General features: G+C 39.7%; 1 protein-coding gene across 2 annotated transcripts; it reads left to right on the plus strand.

Moving 5' to 3' along the window:
• Positions 1-884: 884 nt before the first annotated feature.
• Positions 885-12,881, plus strand: LOC132846464 (C-C chemokine receptor type 3-like). Of its 2 annotated transcripts, XM_060871251.1 has the most exons (4): positions 885-1,252; positions 2,193-2,255; positions 9,620-9,696; positions 10,796-12,881. In XM_060871251.1, the coding sequence occupies exons 3-4, from the start codon at positions 9,647-9,649 to the stop codon at positions 11,799-11,801; spliced, it is 1,056 nt and encodes a 351-aa protein (XP_060727234.1). In that variant the 5' UTR covers positions 885-1,252; positions 2,193-2,255; positions 9,620-9,646; the 3' UTR covers positions 11,802-12,881. The 2 variants fall into 2 exon arrangements, with proteins under 2 accessions (XP_060727234.1, XP_060727233.1); XM_060871250.1 differs by lacking the exon at positions 885-1,252 and having other exon boundaries at positions 2,066-2,255; positions 9,465-9,696.
• The last annotated feature ends 4,918 nt before the right edge of the window (positions 12,882-17,799 follow it).

Consider the following 17,799-nt stretch of genomic DNA (forward strand, 5'->3'; position numbering starts at 1 on the left):
ATGTGTTATTATTATTATTATTAGTAGTAGTAGTAGTAGTAGTAATAGTAGTAGTAGTAGTGGTATTATTATTATTATTATTATTATTATTATTATTATTATTATTATTGTTGCTATTATTAGTAGTACTAGTATTTTTATTATTATTATTAGTAGTAGTATTATTAGTAGTAGTAGTAGTACTAGCAGTGGTATTATTATTATTATTATTGCTATTATTATTAGTAGTAGTAGTAGTATTTTTATTATTAGTAGTAGTATAATAATAATAATAATAATAATTATTATTATTATTATTATTAGTAGTAGTAGTAGTAGTAGTAGTAGTAGTATAACCCATTAGTATTACATTCTAGGATGTAGTGGTTTATATCACTTCATTTGATGTTGGTTTTTTAAAGGTTAACACTTTCTAGACAGAGCCACAAAATATGTGTGCTTATGTCTTTAAGAACCCCCTGTTTGTTTGGGGTTTACATGTGGAAGATGTGCTTTTGCCCTACATCTTAGGTTCGATTTATTTTCATAGATTGAGCTAGAAGAGAAAAAAACACGACTGATAGTAAAATAGACTACAGTACATGGACTGGAACAGACTGTGCTTTAAGCTATAGGAGTCAGACCGACAGATGGACAGAACTGAAAGTGCTCCTCAGTGATGGTTCAGAGGGAGAACAGATAGCGCTCCAGATCACCGTGAGGTCCTGGCGTTGCTCTGACTGTGTGTGAGTGGAACCTACATCTGCTACATGTGACGGCGCAGGGCGAGGATCAGTACGAGGACTGTGTGTGTGTGAGTGTGTGTGTGTGTGTGTGTGTGTGTGTGTGTGTGTGTGTGTGTGCGTGCGTGTGTGTGTGTGCGTGCGTGTGTGTGTGTGCGTGTGTGTGAGTGTGTGTGTGTGGTGTGTGTGTGAGTGTGCGTGTGTGTGTGTGCGTGCGTGCGTGCGTGCGTGTGTGTGTGTGCGTGAGTGTGTGTGTGTGCGTGCGTGCGTGTGAGTGTGTGTGTGTGCGCGCGTGCGTGCGTGAGTGCGTGCGAGTGTGTGTGTGTGGGAGTGTGTGTGCGTGTGTGCGTACGTGAGTGTATAATAGTCCAAATAGACTACAGTACATGGACTGGAACAGACTGTGCTTTAAGCTATAGGAGTCAGACCGACAGATGGACAGAACTGAAAGTGCTCCTCAGTGATGGTTCAGAGGGAGAACAGATAGCGCTCCAGATCACCGTGAGGTCCTGGGGTTCCTCTGGCTGTGTGTGAGTGGAACCTACATCTGCTACATGTGACGGCGCAGGGCGAGGATCAGTACGAGGACTGTGTGTGTGTGTGTGTGTGTGTGTGTGTGTGTGTGTGTGTGTGTGTGTGTGTGTGTGTGTGTGTGTGTGTGTGTGCGTGAGTGTGTGAGTGTGTGAGTGTGCGTGTGTGAGTGTGTGTGTGTGTGTGTGCGTGAGTGTGTGAGAGTGTGTATGAGTGTTTGTGTGTGTGTGTGAGTGTGTGTGTGTTTGTGTGTGTGGTGTGTGTGAGTGTGTGTGCGTGTGTGAGTGTGTGTGTGTGTGTGTGTGAGTGTGTATGAGTGTTTGTGTGTGTGTGTGTGTGTGTGTGGTCTGTGTGTGTGAGTGTGTGTGTGTGTGTGAGTGTGCATGAGTGTGTGTGTGTGCGTGTGTGAGTGTGTGTGTGAGAGTGTGTATGAGTGTTTGTGTGTGTTTGTGTGTGTGTGAGAGTGTGTGAGTGTGTGTGCGTGTGTGTGAGTGTGTGTGCGTGCGTGCGTGCGTGCGAGCGTGTGTGTGCGTGCGTGCGTGCGTGAGTGCGTGCTAGTGTGTGTGAGTGTGTGTGTGCGTGCGTGCGAGTGCGTGCGCGCGCGTGTGTGTGTGAGTGTGTGTGTGTGTGTGTGAGTGTGTGTGTGTGTGAGTGCGTGCGCGCGTGTGTGTGTGTGAGTGTGTGTGAGTGTGTGTGTGTGTGAGTGTGTGTGAGTGTGTGTGTGTGTGTGTGTGAGTGTGTGTGTGTGTGTGTGTGTGTGTGTGTGCGTGCGTGCGTGCGAGTGCGTGCGCGCGTGTGTGTGTGTGTGAGTGTGTGTGTGTGTGTGAGTGTGTGTGTGTGTGAGTGTGTGTGAGTGTGTGAGTGTGTGTGTGTGTGAGTGTGTGTGTGTGTGTGTGTGGGCCCAAAGTGTTTAACATTTGTTTATACCCTGTTATTCAGCACAAATTCAGCATTAGTACATTGAACCTGGTGCTGCTCCTTACTACACTGAGGGAACAGAAGGTAAGGGGAACTATAGTACTATTGCTGTTGGTTTATTTTATATGATGATTTATATTATTATATATAATATGTACACACCACATACACACACACACACACACACACACACTTTAATTAGTATATCACTTAAATGATTAGAACTGGGATATTAACCCTCAACCTTAGAACAACATTTCCACAGCGAAACAAGCAGAAGCTAGCATCATGTTTGGTTGATATTATAAATGCTGAAATGGGAGGCTAACTCTCAAGCTGAGAAAAGCAAAAAGGTTTGTGTAATTCACTGCTGTTGTATGTAGAGATGTAGAGCCCATCATTTTGTTCAGCCATTTACTATCAGAAGTCACATAGTTTATAGGTATTTTGTGTAGAGTGCTTACTTGTAGTGTAATTTACTAATATAAAGTTTTACTAAGCTCATTCTTACTTCTCATGACTTTTCCATTGCATGCAGGCTTGACCAATGAGCTGTGTATGTATGATGTATGATCATTTTACTAAAGTTTAATCTAAGTTCCGGGGGGTCACGGTGGCTTAGTAGTTAGCACGTTCGCCTCACACCTCCAGGGTCAGGGTTCGATTCCCACCTCCACCTTGTGTGTGTGGAGTTTGCATGTTCTCCCCGTGCCTCAGGGGTTTCCTCCGGGTACTCCGGTTTCCTCCCCCGGTCCAAAGACATGCATGGTAGGTTGATTGGCATCTCTGGAAAATTGTCCCTAGTGTGTGATTGTGTGAGTGAATGAGAGTGTGTGTGTGCCCTGTGATGGGTTGGCACTCCCTCCCGAGGTAGTTCGGATAAGCGGTAGTAGATGAAAGAATGAATAATCTAGGTTCCAGATATTTGTGGCTCATCTCTGTACTTCTTTGCGAATTCCAATCTTTCTGTTTCTTACTGATGATGAATGATTTCTGGTTTGCCTTTTTCATGTCTGTTCTCAAAATACTCTTTGAACAGAGAATTCTTTGGCCCTAGCAGGAACTGAAGACACCTTACTTATGATACCCAACAGGAACTGAAAACACCTTCAGTAATGATGCCCTCACACAGCATCACTAGGGAAGAAACCCAACATCTGTTGATATCTATGGGTTTCATACAATAAAATGATAAACTTCACTATAAAGACAACTGGCTGACTTGATTTATAGTAATCTACAAATCGGTAGTTCTGTGTTTAAAGAGTCTCCTAAGCATTAACGTTAACCGTACATATAATTGACTGCCCGATTAAATAAATGCAGAGAAAGTGTATACCTGCTATTTTATTGAAGATGAGAGTGTGAACCACAGCATGGACACTGTTCAGGTCTATTATTTCAGGTCTGTTAGGTCTGTTATCTATTAGGTCCTATCTATATGTCTGTTATTTCAGAACTAGCTTTCTAAGCTAGTTTATCTTACTAATCTCTCTTCTAAGCCAAATACAATAAATTCAGGGTTCCACGCGTCCTGGAAAACCTGGAAATCCTGGAAAATTAATGACCAATATTCTAGTCCTGGAAAACACATGGAAAATGAGAGAAAACATAAACTGTCCTGGAAAATTATTATTTTTAAATGTTCTTGATCATTTAAAGAACAGTTTACAGCCGGTCGAAACAATTAACGTTAGTAACAGAAAGCGCTCTCTTCAGGGACGCCGAGTTTTGACGGGTTTTTTGTTATGCTGTTTAATCTCGCTGTGACGGATGACGCTGTCTTGTGTTGGCGGTTTCAGGTGCTACTGTTGTTTTCAGCAAATGGTGACGGGGAAGCAGGTTATATTAACCTTGTTAATCTGAATATCATGTGCAAGGGGAATGTACAGCAAACTAAAGCATGCATGACGGCATTGGCCTGAGAAAGGAAAGGGTATTAATATGTGCAGTCTTTTTATTTTATAAATGTTGAAATTTCATTCACATGACAAATTGTCTTTAAAAGTATAGTTAAGTAATAGCCATAAAGTGTACGTTGTTTTTAAGACTTCTGGAGAAAAGAACATATTACTTTAGGCCGTGAATCTGTGATCCTTGTCTTTTTTTGCTAAATGTCCTGGAAATGAAAAGTCCTGGAAAATGATCTCTGAAAAAGAGGGAACCCTGAAATTGTTTTCAACCACCCCAAAAGGCCAAGTCCTCTTTGTTTAACTCCAATGGCTTCCTGTAGATTCTCCACATCAAATTCAAGGCATTAATGCTCACTTGCAGGACCTTGTCTGGATCAGAACCACAACTCACTCAGCACTTTTTATTGTCACTTTTTATAAATTGAGGTTTTATTGTCCCTCCCACTACCTGCTGTCAGTTAACAAGTGATGCCTGGTAGTTCCTACTCAGCGAGGCATGAGGTTCTAGCAGGTATGAGGGCCTCGGTAGAAACAACGGTGTGTCTTCATCAACAGAGTCAGTTCTGCAAAATGCTGTTGAAGGGAATCTGTTCAGGTACAGAGTGGTACCCTGGGTATGTGAGGTACAACATTCTTATCACTTTTCCTGACCTTGATGTTATGCAGTACATGAATTGCCACTGACCAGTCAGCTTTTCTTTTAATTCGGTCTTTAAGCCGGAAGAGGCTGAGCTGAATCTCAACTTAATTGATGATAAGATGCTTTTGATGATACTGTAGTTCTTTAAAACTGTGACAAAACCAGCCAAGAGTTTTTGCTTCATAAAAGACAGTGTGTTAAATAATTATGCTTATTTTGTTTAGATTTTCCATTTGAGGTCTTTGAACTTATTGGTGGATAGAAATTTATATGACTCCACTTTAATGACTGTGTGGTTGGTGGTGATGTGTAGGTGGTTTGTCATGAAGCTTTAATAATAACTTTATTAAAGTCAGTGTCTACAAATATGACACTGGCATAAGAGTATGAAGACATACACATAATTAACGTTGTACAGACAATTAATTAGACCTTAGATATTATTACATAGAATTAGATATTATTAAATTGACCCTTTAAACTTTCCAAAACAACTTATAGTCATTTTGGCAGGTTAAATTGTGCATCTTTTAAAATAATGGAGGTCTTGACAGTACTTTGCTTCAAGCAAAAGATCACAGTGATTAATCTGCCCTTCCGTGATGTTCATGATGTTCAGGGATTTGAATAATCTGCGAGCTAACTTCGTAAGTTCTTTGTCCATCAAAGCAAGTCAAACCGTTGATGAGCTGGTTAGCCAATTTTGGTCGAATTCTGAAATCTTTTTTTACACCCAGCGAGGGTTTGTGGGTGAAGTCTTTCTCAAGACCTGCTTTTTCAGGATCTTCTATCTTTGTCATAGAGGATTTAGAGTACAGAAAAACAATGGAAAGTAAAGCCGCTGTAGCTACAAGAACTCAAGAAGAAAACAAAATCGGAAGAGAATGTTACTTTAGAACAGTGTTTAGACATACACTACACTATATACAGAATTTATATTAAAGGAGCAACATCTTGTATACAGTTTAAAAAACAATCTAAAAAAGACCTCATTTAGGCCGAGCATATTTAAGAAAGACTAATATGTGTGTCATATAAAAACCTGGGATGTTATTGTGCGGCAAAACAGGAAGAACACGACGAACATAGATTCACTGTTGAAACGATATTTTCTTGAGATCATGATTTCGAAAGACATGATTAGACAAACATGATGTACATCATCAGTATGAATGCTTCAGCTTTTACTTTAATAACAGACTGCGGTATTGTTTTTGCATTACAGCTCCAAGGGACTGCCTTTAGTCCTGAGTTTGGCTTACAGTTTGGATTTTGACTGTATTTTCCCCTTGATCTCCACTTCAGGATCAATCAAGTACAGTACATCTGTCTATCTAGCCTTAGGTTCGTCAGTGCTAGATCATTTCCAAATAAGTATCTGTCACTTGATAAGGCAACTATAGCATCAAGGAAGTGAAAAGCGCTGCCTAAATTGTTGCCAGCTTGCAAGACAGTTTGGAAAAAGGATATAATCACTTCTGAATTTGCATCCATATATTTTTTGTTCTTATCTGATACAGGGTCAGAAAGAACCTATACCATAGGACACAGGGTACAAAAGCAGGGAACACCCTGGACGAGGTGCCAAACCATCTTATTAACACATTAAGATTTTTTAAGAGATTAAGACACAATTAAGAGACAATAATCCCAGCCTACCACGCTTGTCTTTAGACTGGTGGAGATAACGGTAGCTTGCGGAAACCCCCTAAACGTGACGAGAACATACAAGCTCTGCAAAAAAAGGCATAGATGAAAATCCAACACCCACCCTTAAAGGTACTGTAAGAGGCAAAGGTGCTAACCACTAAGCCTCCACTAAACACTAAACATCCACCACCATCCCCAACCCCCACCCCCAAATTTTTAATCATGAGAGAAAACGTAAAATAAATTGTGAACTAGAGAACTCGTGATCCATAATTGAGATAACAGTACAGGAAAAAAGTCTTTAAGAGACTTTAAGTGTACTCTCGTGACCTCATGAACAAGAAGAGGAGTTCCACTTTTACACAAAACTGCAAACACAGCTCTATTGGCACGTACTACTTTATGTTTGAGTTACTATTTCCCCTTTTTTAATTTTACAACCCCTTTGAAAGGAGGAAGCTTGTGCATATGCCAACATTCTTCTTATCATTTTCTAATTCTGTTCCTGTTATTCCTTGCTTTGTACAGTAACAGCTATAAAATGTTATTCACTCGAGCTACGCCCTGACTCTCTGCGTGCATGACTGGGTGGATTCATTGTGCGAAAGGAGAGTTTTACATCCTTTTTGCTCTTGTTTTCTCACAGTCCTTTTCTTACAAGTATGATAAAGATTTGTTCTGAGAAGTATATAGCGTAGTGTAAAACGCCTTCGTCTATTATACGTTGAAAAAGCTGTCGGTTGCGTAAGAGTCCAGAAGGAACAGCTGTGATTTTGTTAGACTGCATGTTAGAAAAAAACAAGAGTAAAGAGAACGCTAAGACAAACCAACTGAAATGCATGCTGATAAAAAACTGGACTGAACCCAATACAGCTGGAGACTCTGATAGTGACAGAGATGACAGTGGGGACAAACAAAGTAGGAGGAGGTCTTATTCTTATGGAAAGAGAAGTTTTTTTACTACACAGAAAAATATGTACTGACATATCTACATTTTAAAAATCTCATTTTATACAACTGAGCGTTTGAGGGTTAAGGGCCCAGCAATGGTACCTCGGTGGACCTGGGATTTGAGCTTGTAGCCTTCAAATCAGTAGCTCAAGGTCTTAACCACTAGGCTACCACATCCTTCACAGTGTGAACGTGGATTTGAAGGCCACTGAACATTTTAGGTCTTTTCCTTTCAACACAATTCTCACTGGGGGTGGCGAGGGTGGGCACCCTTAATCTAAATGGGGCATGGCACACATACAGCACTAAAGGACATGTTTGAGTAAACAAAATAAAAGAATATTGATTTTCTTTAGGAGACACGTAGTGACTGCCTTAATGAGAATGATTGGAAAAATGGATGGGAAAGAGATGTTGTGCTCATTCATTCGAGCTCCACTATAGGATGTATAGCTATTTTATATGACATGACATCTCATATGACATGCTCAGACTGATGGTTACTGAATAGTTGTTTCTTGGAACTGATTTTAATTATAGATTAAAACCATGCAGAACCTCATGATGATTCAAGTCATACCCAAAAGTTTTCACACATAACGTGTGTGAAATCTGGAGGCTGAATGCTGAAAACAATAGTCAGACATTGGCACATACCTCAGAGAATTTTGTCTCTTCAGCTAAATTGAATAGACTGTTGTTTTAAACATGATTTTAACATTGTGAGAAAGTGTGATATCTGTCCTGTTGGTTTTTTCTTTTTAAATCTGAGAAAATATTTAAAGATGTTTTCTTCTTCTTCTTCTTCTTCTTCTTCTTCTTCTTCTTTTTTTTGAATAACTACAAATTAAGAAAAGAGCGTTTTTGAAACTTCTGCCAGTGGTGCAACTGTGCAATTAAGTGAAATTAGTTAAATTACTGTGCATTATGTCAATAGTATAGATTCTGTTTGCTGGAGAAACCTTTGGCAAAGGGTGTGAGTAAAGATTCCTCAAATGACTGTGTACTGGGCCTCATTTCGGGGTTTTAATACTTTTCTTCATATGGTCACACCAGATTTAATGGTCTTTACTGGACTTATAAGGCTTAATACAAGGCTTAGAGTTGGAGAAAGTTGGCAGCAAAGTGATGTATAAATTCTTTGTTAAAATTTTCACCAAGGAAAATGGTGTGAAGGGAAAAAGGTTCAGCCAGTTTGTAGAGTGCGATACAAATCACATTTGCGTGAACGAGGTACTGTAATGAATTGACTGAACAAAGCAGGTTTTTTTTTGAAGTGCAGAGAAATATTTACTCCTTAGCAGCAAGATACAGTCAGAAACAGAAAGACAACGATTTTTTGGACAAGGAATATGTTCAGTCAAAAGTTTGAGGAGAAATAAAATGGAGAATAATTTGTTTTTAAGTTTTAAGTCTATTATTAGAACTAATATAAGCTAATGAATGACTTAAATTACAGTGATGTTACAAGAAGATGATTTGCAGTGTGGTTGAGAACTGAGTTTTAATATGTTGCTGTGTTAAAGGTGTTTGTTCTGTGTATTTTTATGTATGTATTCATTTGGAAGCTAAATGAAGTTTCACTTTCTCTTGAAAAGAAACAAAAAATGCAGCTTTTTGCATTATAAAAAAACCACAAAGCATTGCTATATTAATAATAAAACGACCAACGACTTGGCAGATTTAAGGCAATACTTTCTATTAATTTGCATAGTTTCAAACAGAAAAGTTTCAAATATTACCTCTTGTCTCATTAGCACAAGTTTTATCAGAAGTCAGTAAGGTACATTAAGTATTAGCTACCAGCTGGCCAAGCTTACCACATGCCGAAAAGCACATCTCCTCGAGCCCTGTTCTCGTCATTAAAACAGAAGTGTGAAAACCAGAAACATCGAACATCAGCATTTCATTTCACTTTGACTTAGAACCTCAAAGGACTCTTTTTAAGGATTATAGTTTCTTGACTTGAGTTTGTGAGTATACGGTATGGTGGAACTGTTGGCCCTGATTACTGTCAGGCTGTTTGAATGATTAGCACTGTATTCTGCACTGTAAATGTTAATTGCTGTTTTGTTGTTGTTCTTAAATGCTGTATGCATTATTCTTCATCTCTGCGTCATCTCTCGTCCCTTTTCACAGCTAACATTTTTGCAGACTCAGCAGTTGCAGTTCAGCAAGTGACTGACTCAGATTTTCAGCTGACTTCCAAATGCCATAGAAACCTGGGGTGTTTTTACCAGCATTAAAGATTCGTGACTTTTCCTTTTTTTTGGGGGGGGATTTTTTAACTGCAGGGATAACTGTTTAGTGTTTGATGCTACATGGCAACCATGTGGAGCAACAGCAGTGGTCTTTTGGACACAGCCTTCAGGTGAGAACATGTATTCCACATATTAAATTCAGTCGAATGGTCTTCTGTTCCCTTTATCTTCATATAAAACCTCTTCCATGATAGCTTTCAACCCATAATGTAGATATAAATATAAATGTGCATTTTTGTCACACTAAAGTAAAGAAGATTCTACTGAATTCCACCCACACTGTTGACTTTATATCATAAACTTTATATCAAAAACTTAAACGAACCCATAATAATTTTCTAGTCTTCATTATGCTGTAAGACACAGCAAATATCTATCACCTCAAATTCCACTTCAGCTTTATAAAAGTTTAATTTGTAGAATTAGCTGTAAAGTCTTTATGTGTTTGAACATGCTTGGACATGATTCCTGTGTTCATCTGATAGAATATTCTGAAAAGGATGTGTTAGAAAGATGTGCTACTCAGATATCCTATTGTACTCTGTTATTACTCTACGATAATCTGCTGTTATTTACTGGCGTTTAATGTAGCTGAAGCTGATATTAAAAGGGTGTTTTTTACTTAACGAAACGTTCCTGCAAATAACTAGCAGTCTGTTATCTAGCGAACAACAGCATAAGTCATTATTTATTAAACAAGATAAATGGGACATATTCATAGAAGTCCAAAAGGTTTCATTTATATTCAGAAAAAAAAAAAAAAAGCTTTTTTCAATATGGCTTACGACACTTGGGTGAACAGTTCGGTGAAACTTGGGTAAAGACATCTTACATATAACTTTTAGATTAGCTCATTTTGTGTTTCAACATTTTAAAAGTAACTGTATTCTGTTAAAGCATTGCATCATGTATGTTTGACGTTGCCATCTACCAACAACTGGCAAGCGATCATACTTTTCATTTAGTAAAAGCCGTTAGTGTTACCTTTAATACTATACTATACAATACTAGCCTTCTAAAATTTGTCCACCAGACCGTAGAATACATAGTGCACAGAGTAAATGTGTGAGGTTGTATGATGTTATTTGGGATGCAGCTTTAAGATTTTTGTTCAGATTATGTAAATTACCTGTGTGTTGTTTACACCTTTGAGATTGGCAGATTGTCACATGTCAGTAAATCAATCATCTCGATCATTTCTGTTTTCAGCACAACAGAATACGATTACAGCATTTTTAATACTCCTGAAATATGTGATTACGGAGCCCATGCAAGTCGTTTTCTCCCGGTTCTCTACTCGCTGTTCTTCGTGGTCGGCTTCCTGGGCAACATGCTGGTGTTGTGGGTGATCCTGAGAGGAGCTCAGATGAAAAGCATGACTGATGTTTCTCTCCTGAACCTGGCCATCGCTGACCTTCTTCTCATCTTCACTCTCCCCTTCATGGCTCACTATGCCAGAGATACCTGGGTCTTTGGTAATGTCATGTGCTGGCTGGTCCTCTGTGTGTACTACATCGGATTTTACGCAGGAATTTTCTTTATCGTGTTGATGAGCATCGACAGATACTTGGCTATCGTCCATTCAGTGTGTGCCTTGAGAATCCGCACAAAGGCTTATGGGATTGTAGCTAGTGTTGTCATCTGGATTCTAGCCATTATAGCATCATTTCCTGAGCTACTGTACCTTGGAGTCCAAACTTACGGGGCTGAATTACTGTGCAACGCTTATCCGAAAAATGAAAGTCTCAATCAGATGAGAATTGCAGCTTTCTTTAAAATGAACATTTTAGGTCTATTAATTCCACTGGTTATTGTGGGATTTTGCTACTCAATGGTGCTCTGGAGGCTTCGAACCCTACGTACTTCAAAGAAACTGGCGGTTCGTCTTGTTGTTGTGGTTATGGTCGTCTTCTTCTGCTGCTGGATGCCATACAACATTGCAGCGTTACTCAAAGCACTCGAACTGAAGAAAATCCTTATTCCAGGGTGTGAACTCAGCCAAAGGATCCAGATGATGTTGCAAGTCACTGAAGCAATTGCATATTTTCACAGTTGCCTCAATCCTTTCCTCTATGTGTTTGTGGGGGAAAAGTTCAGGAGGCAACTCGCCAAACTCCTCCACCAGACACCATGTGTCCAAGTGTGGTGTGTGAGGAGCTACATGACCCGGGCCACATCCTCTGTGAATTCACAGAGTGCTAGTGTTGGCGTCTGAATGGGCTTTTTTTTTTTATACTGTGTATATAAATTACTGAAAGGTTATATAAATATCCCTGCTTTTAGCTAAAGATTAGCACATCATACTCATATTTTAATCTTTTGTACATTGCTGTTCATGAAATTGCCGAAAACAATTTGGAAATTGAATTGACATTGAGGGGGTCACGGTGGCTTAGTGTTTAGCACGTTCGCCTCACACCTCCAGGGTTGGGGGTTCGATTCCCACCTCCGCCTTGTGTGTGTGTGGAGTTTGCATGTTCTCCCCGTGCCTCGGGGGTTTCCTCCGGGTACTCCGGTTTCCTCCCCCGGTCCAAAGACATGGATGGTAGGTTGATTGGCATCTCTGGAAAATTGTCCCTAGTGTGTGATTGTGTGAGTGAATGAGTGTGTGTGTGTGTGTGTGTGCCCTGCGATGGGTTGGCACTCCGTCCAGGGTGTATCCTGTCTTGATCCCCGATGATGCCTGAGATAGACACAGGCTCCTCGTGACCCGAGGTAGTTCAGATAAGCGGTAGAAGATGAGTGAGTGAGAGAGAGAGTGGTTATGATGTGCCATCTATTACACCTATCTATATGTGTATGGTTGTGGACCTGATATTATTCAAGTCAGCATGATCTCAAACTCAGGAATGAAGTATGAACAAAGATCTCATAGGGATTTCATGAAAGCCATAAACCACAAGCACAATTCCTTTGCCCACACTTTTATACATAGCTCATGTGAATTTCCCTAAATGTTACTCAAACTTCATGTGTTGTTGGAATGTCTTTTTTTTATATATATATATAAGTGTTGAATGTGGAAAATTAAAACAATAAGCAAACATACATGGTATGTTGATTTATTTAAATTGATTTATTTAAATTGATTTATTTAAATTGATGTATTTGTTGAAGTTTTCTTTATACTATACTACACTATGTTGTATTTTCATGTTCGTTGATACACATTTTTTTGTAATAATGCATGTTTCTACATTATTTATATAATGGCACAGTCTTCTATTTGATTTCTGTTGTAACTTGTATTAAATTCGATTCTGTATTTCTATAATAATGAACCTATAATAATAAAACCGTATTAAAAGCAAATCGGGAGGAATTTTTTGCCTTTAAATACAAACTTCAATATCATGGACATTAAATAAGGACTAAATAAGACATATAATTATATATTATTTAATTATATATTAAATAATAATGATTTCCCAGTAAAATAGCACTTGGTACAGGCCAAATTATTTTAAGGCCAAACATTTTGATTATTATAAGTCCAGCATTTGGATTAATTTGATGTCTCTAGTTCTGTCTTGTATTGTCCCCTCTGATTTGAAAAGGATTTTAAAGGAATGATACAATTAAATCTGTAAGACCCGAAATGTGCACAGTTCTCCTGTAACTCATGTAGTGACTCTCTCCTTATTTTATTTTCAGCACAATAACAGAGTACAATTACTATGATTTTAGTCCTACTGAACCATGCAAATACGGATTTATCCCGGTTCGCTACTCGCTGTTCTTCATGGTCGGCTTCCTGGGCAACATGCTGGTGCTGTGGGTGATCCTGAGAGTGGGCAAGATGGTGCTGTGGGTGATCCTGAGAGTGGGCGAGATGGTGCTGTGGGTGATCCTGAGAGTGGGCGAGATGGTGCTGTGGGTGATCCTTAGATGAAAAGCATGACAGATGTGTCTCTTGTTGTAAGACCCTAGCAGGTACAGGATGGAGTTACTGGTTCTCAGCCAACAAACCCAAATAAATACAAAGATACATCTCAACCAATTGTTAACTTATCCGTCAGAAGACAGACAGAAATAGATAGTACAAAGAGAAGGAAAAATAGGAAAAGAAAGGAGAGACGTAAGGCAAATAGACAAAGGAAAACCAATGTAAAAATACAAAAGGTTGAAGAGTTGGTTAAAGAGTTGAAAGACTTAAATATGAGTGACTAAAAGAAGACAACGAGGGATCAGACGCTGTACCTAGACAGCTGGAAGAAGATTCCAAAAGAAAAGAAGATTATAATGCATTAGGTTTTATTTTCAGAAGTTCAGGAGAACTCTGAAATGCTTTCCTTTTTCTTATGTTCATGTGTTCTCCTATAATAGAATTGATAAGATTAATATAGCTTATTTTTGACTGTAAACTTAAATGATTATGTTTCTGGTAGTGAAATATTACAATCCCAGTGTGAGAGAAGGTTTCAGTCATATTTAACCACAGATTTGCAGCTGCAGGAAGGTAACTGTGACCATATAACCATATATAGAATTGTTAACCTTTAAAGATGAGAAATAAACAAAAGTAGCACTCTGAGGGTCTCAGACAAAAAATGTTTTGAGGACAAAATTTGATGTTGCTGTCGAAAAAGGGGCGAAATCCAACTTGCAATATCAATGTTACAAAGTGTGTATAAGGCCCATGAAATGTCATCTGGGTGCATTCTAGTGTAGACAAGCTCAGTGCATGTGATACTCTGTGTGCATCAGAGAATAAACGCAAGCTTACACTTGGAGAGTGTTTCTTGGTAATCTTTGCATTCTAATAACTTTTACTTTTTCTAATACTGTTTGATTACTTGAAGGAGATTTTATTTGTAATTTTCTTTTATTTATCTTTACATATATTACACACATCTATCTGTATTACACTACTTTTAATAAAAACAAGGCCTCCCATTGTGAGGACCCTGAAAAGACAAAAAGGTCTAAGTCTGACTCCTTCACTTAAAGATTCAAACAATAGATTAGGTAGAAAAACCTGAAGAGGAGCCTTTGTTAGAAGACCGAGGGACATCGAAGGACACCTGCGTTCAAGGTAAGACCAACTCTGATAGTTGATCTTGTGTTTTCAAAACTAACCCGTGCAAACTAGGACACATCCTTTAGTGGGATTGTGGAAGGGTTTCCTATGCAATCCAAAAACATGTGTCACTAAGGGACACGTACGTCAGTATACATTACTTCATTGTGGCCCGTACGGGGAACGTTTAAAAAATATTAGTGAAAAATTCAACTAGGCACGGTGGCTTAGTGGTTAGCACGTTCGCCTCACACCTCCAGGGTTGGGGGTTCGATTCCCACCTCCACCTTGTGTGTGTGGAGTTTGCATGTTCTCCCCGTGCCTCCGGGGTTTCCGGGTACTCCGGTTTCCTCCCCCGGTCCAAAGACATGCATGGTAGGTTGATTGGCATCTCTGTAAAATTGTCCGTAGTGTGTGATTGTGTGAGTGAATGAGAGTGTGTGTGTGTGTGTGTGCCCTGTGATGGGTTGGCACTCCGTCCAGGGTGTATCCTGCCTTGATGCCCGATGATGCCTGAGATAGGCACAGGCTCCCCGTGACCCGAGGTAGTTCGGATAAGCGGTAGAAGATGAGTGAGTGAGAGAGAGAGTGGCTATGATGTGCCATCTATTACACCTATCTATATGTGTATGGTTGTGGTAGGTTGATTGGCATCTCTGGAAAATTGTCCGTAGTGTGTGATTGTGTGAGTGAATGAGAGTGTGTGTGTGTGCCCTGTGATGGGTTGGCACTCCGTCCAGGGTGTATCCTGCCTTGATGCCTGATGACGCCTGAGATAGGCACAGGCTCCCCGTATTCCGTAAGAGGTGATAATGGTCATAATATAACAGGGAAAGAAGTAGAAGGCTTTTTAACCAAACATGGAGTAAGACTGACAAAAGCAGTGAAATATCAATCTGTGACACGGTCTACATACAAAACTGTAAAGAACGGCAGATTTAAAGAGAAGGTAGGGCCCGTCGATACGGTAAAAGAAATACTAGATAAACAAACAGTTTTGCTAGAAAATAACGGAATAAACTACGAGATTTAATATGTCCCAAGGATCAAACTCAGGAGCTGTGATTTTTACCACAGCATTGGAACATATACATTCTCAGGCAGGATTAGTATATTTACTAATCAGACCACATAACATAGAAGTATCAGTCTTGATAAAGGCAGAAGGGTGTAGAAAGAGGGGGTGTAAGATGGAGACACCTGGAAGGGTAGATGAAAATAAAAGCCCATATCGCATAGAGAACCGTGTGTTCGGCAAAAGTCACACAACAAAAGTGATTGGGAATAGTGAGAAAGCAGTGAGATTTAAGTCTCACCGTGAAGATGATGATAAAGGAATCGGAGGTTGTGCCATATCTAATGTAACATGCTGTGGGGGGATGTAGGGCGAAGCACCCTAAAGTGATACTGATAGAGATGGAAGAAACCATTCCATGTGTCTGTCTGAAGTGTAAAAAATGCAAAGATTATTATGGCTTGAAGAGCCAGTGATGTCAATGCTCATGGGATGGAAGAAGTGTAGAGACATGTAAAACTTGTGTGAAAGTGCATGACAATGGATAGCTAAGGCAGAGAAGCTTTATGTTTTCAGTAAGGAAAACTGAAGTATATCTAGGGCTGATCACCCAAACAGACATCAAATGACCTCTAACTATAACAGCTGAGGAATTGTTAAGCCAAGAGTGGCAAGGGAGGCAGGGGCAAAGCCTAGAGGGCTATAATCCCATCATCCCATATATTGTAAAGAAAGGATATATACTGTATACTGTAAAGAGGAATGAATGGAGCAGAGGCTCCACAAAATTTCATTACTGGCAACAGGACTGTCCATCTGGCACCAAATCCTTTAAGTTGTGAGGTGGAGCCTCCATGGATCGGACTTGTTTATTTATCACATCCCATAGATGCTCATTTGGCTTAAGATCTGTGAAATTTGGAAGACAAGTCATCACCTCAAACCTGTTGTTGTGCTCCTCAAACCATTCCCGAACCATTTTTGCTTCTTAGAAGGGTGCATTTTTCTGCTGAAAGAGGTCACAGCCATCAGGGAATACCGTTTTTTATGAAAGGATGTACACAATGATGTGCACATGGTCTGCAACAATGCTGAGGTAGGTGGCACATGTCAAAGTAACCTCCACATTGATGGCAGGACCCAAGGTTTCCCGGCAGAACAATTCCCAAAGCATCACACTGCCTTTGCCGGCTTGCCTTCTTCAAATAGTGCATCCTGGGGCCATGTGATCCCAGGTGAACAAAGCACAAGCACCCAGCCACCCAAGTGATGTGAAAGAAAACGTGATTCATCAGACCAAGCCAGGTCACCTTCTTCAATTGCTCAATTGTCCAGTTGTGATGCTCATGTGTGCATTGTTCGTGCTTTTGGTAGTGGGCAGTGGACTTCTTCAGAAGTTGAGATACAGTAGCTCATCTGTTGGATCAGACCACACAGGCCAGCCTTGGCCACTCATGACCCTGTCGCCAGTTCAGCACTGATCTTTCCTGGGATCAGTTTGATAGATACTCTCCGGGAACACCCTACAATAGCTGGTGTTTTGGAGATGCTCTGAACCAGTCATCACAACTTGGCCCTTGTCAAACTCGTGCAAACACATCAACTTTGATGACAAAATGTTCACTTGCTGCTTAATAAATCCCACCGACTAACAGGTGCCGTGATGGAGAGATAATCAGTGTTGTTCACTTCACCTGTCGGTGGTCATAATGTTATGCCTGATCAGTGTATTTGCAACAACCACAAAGTATAATCCATAAAACATTTTACATTTCAAAGAGCAATTACTAATTGAAAAAGTATTCAATATTAAGATGATTACAGGAATATAAATCTTGAAAACCTACTGACAGAGCTACTGTTATAAAAAATTCTTCAATATATTCTGACAATCTGAATAGATTATGGGGTTCAATTCGTATTAATCACATGTTTGTCCACTTGATTGCTTTGCTATGCTAAGACAAGTTGCTTTTGTTTAGAAATTTTATCACCACTTAACTACCATGACGTTATTACTACAGTCTTCACTACCATGAGGTACTTGTGTCCCCAGTGCTACAAATCGTCCATAGAATGCAGCAAAGCTGAGTGCACAGAGACGTAAAAAACGCAAGCTCAGCACTTATATATACGAGAACATTAGCTGTAGTATCGACAGGCTTCATGCGTGTTTCC

Source organism: Tachysurus vachellii, chromosome 5 (assembly GCF_030014155.1).
Source record: "Tachysurus vachellii isolate PV-2020 chromosome 5, HZAU_Pvac_v1, whole genome shotgun sequence".
NCBI classification, from domain to species: domain Eukaryota; kingdom Metazoa; phylum Chordata; class Actinopteri; order Siluriformes; family Bagridae; genus Tachysurus; species Tachysurus vachellii.

Bases quoted from the DNA above. Each gene is read 5' to 3' on its own strand.
- LOC132846464 (XM_060871251.1), top strand. From the start codon at position 9,647: ATGGCAACCATGTGGAGCAACAGCAGTGGTCTTTTGGACACAGCCTTC. The intron at 9,697-10,795 runs GTGAGAACATGT...TTCTGTTTTCAG, and splicing joins CTTTTGGACACAGCCTTCAG to CACAACAGAATACGATTACA.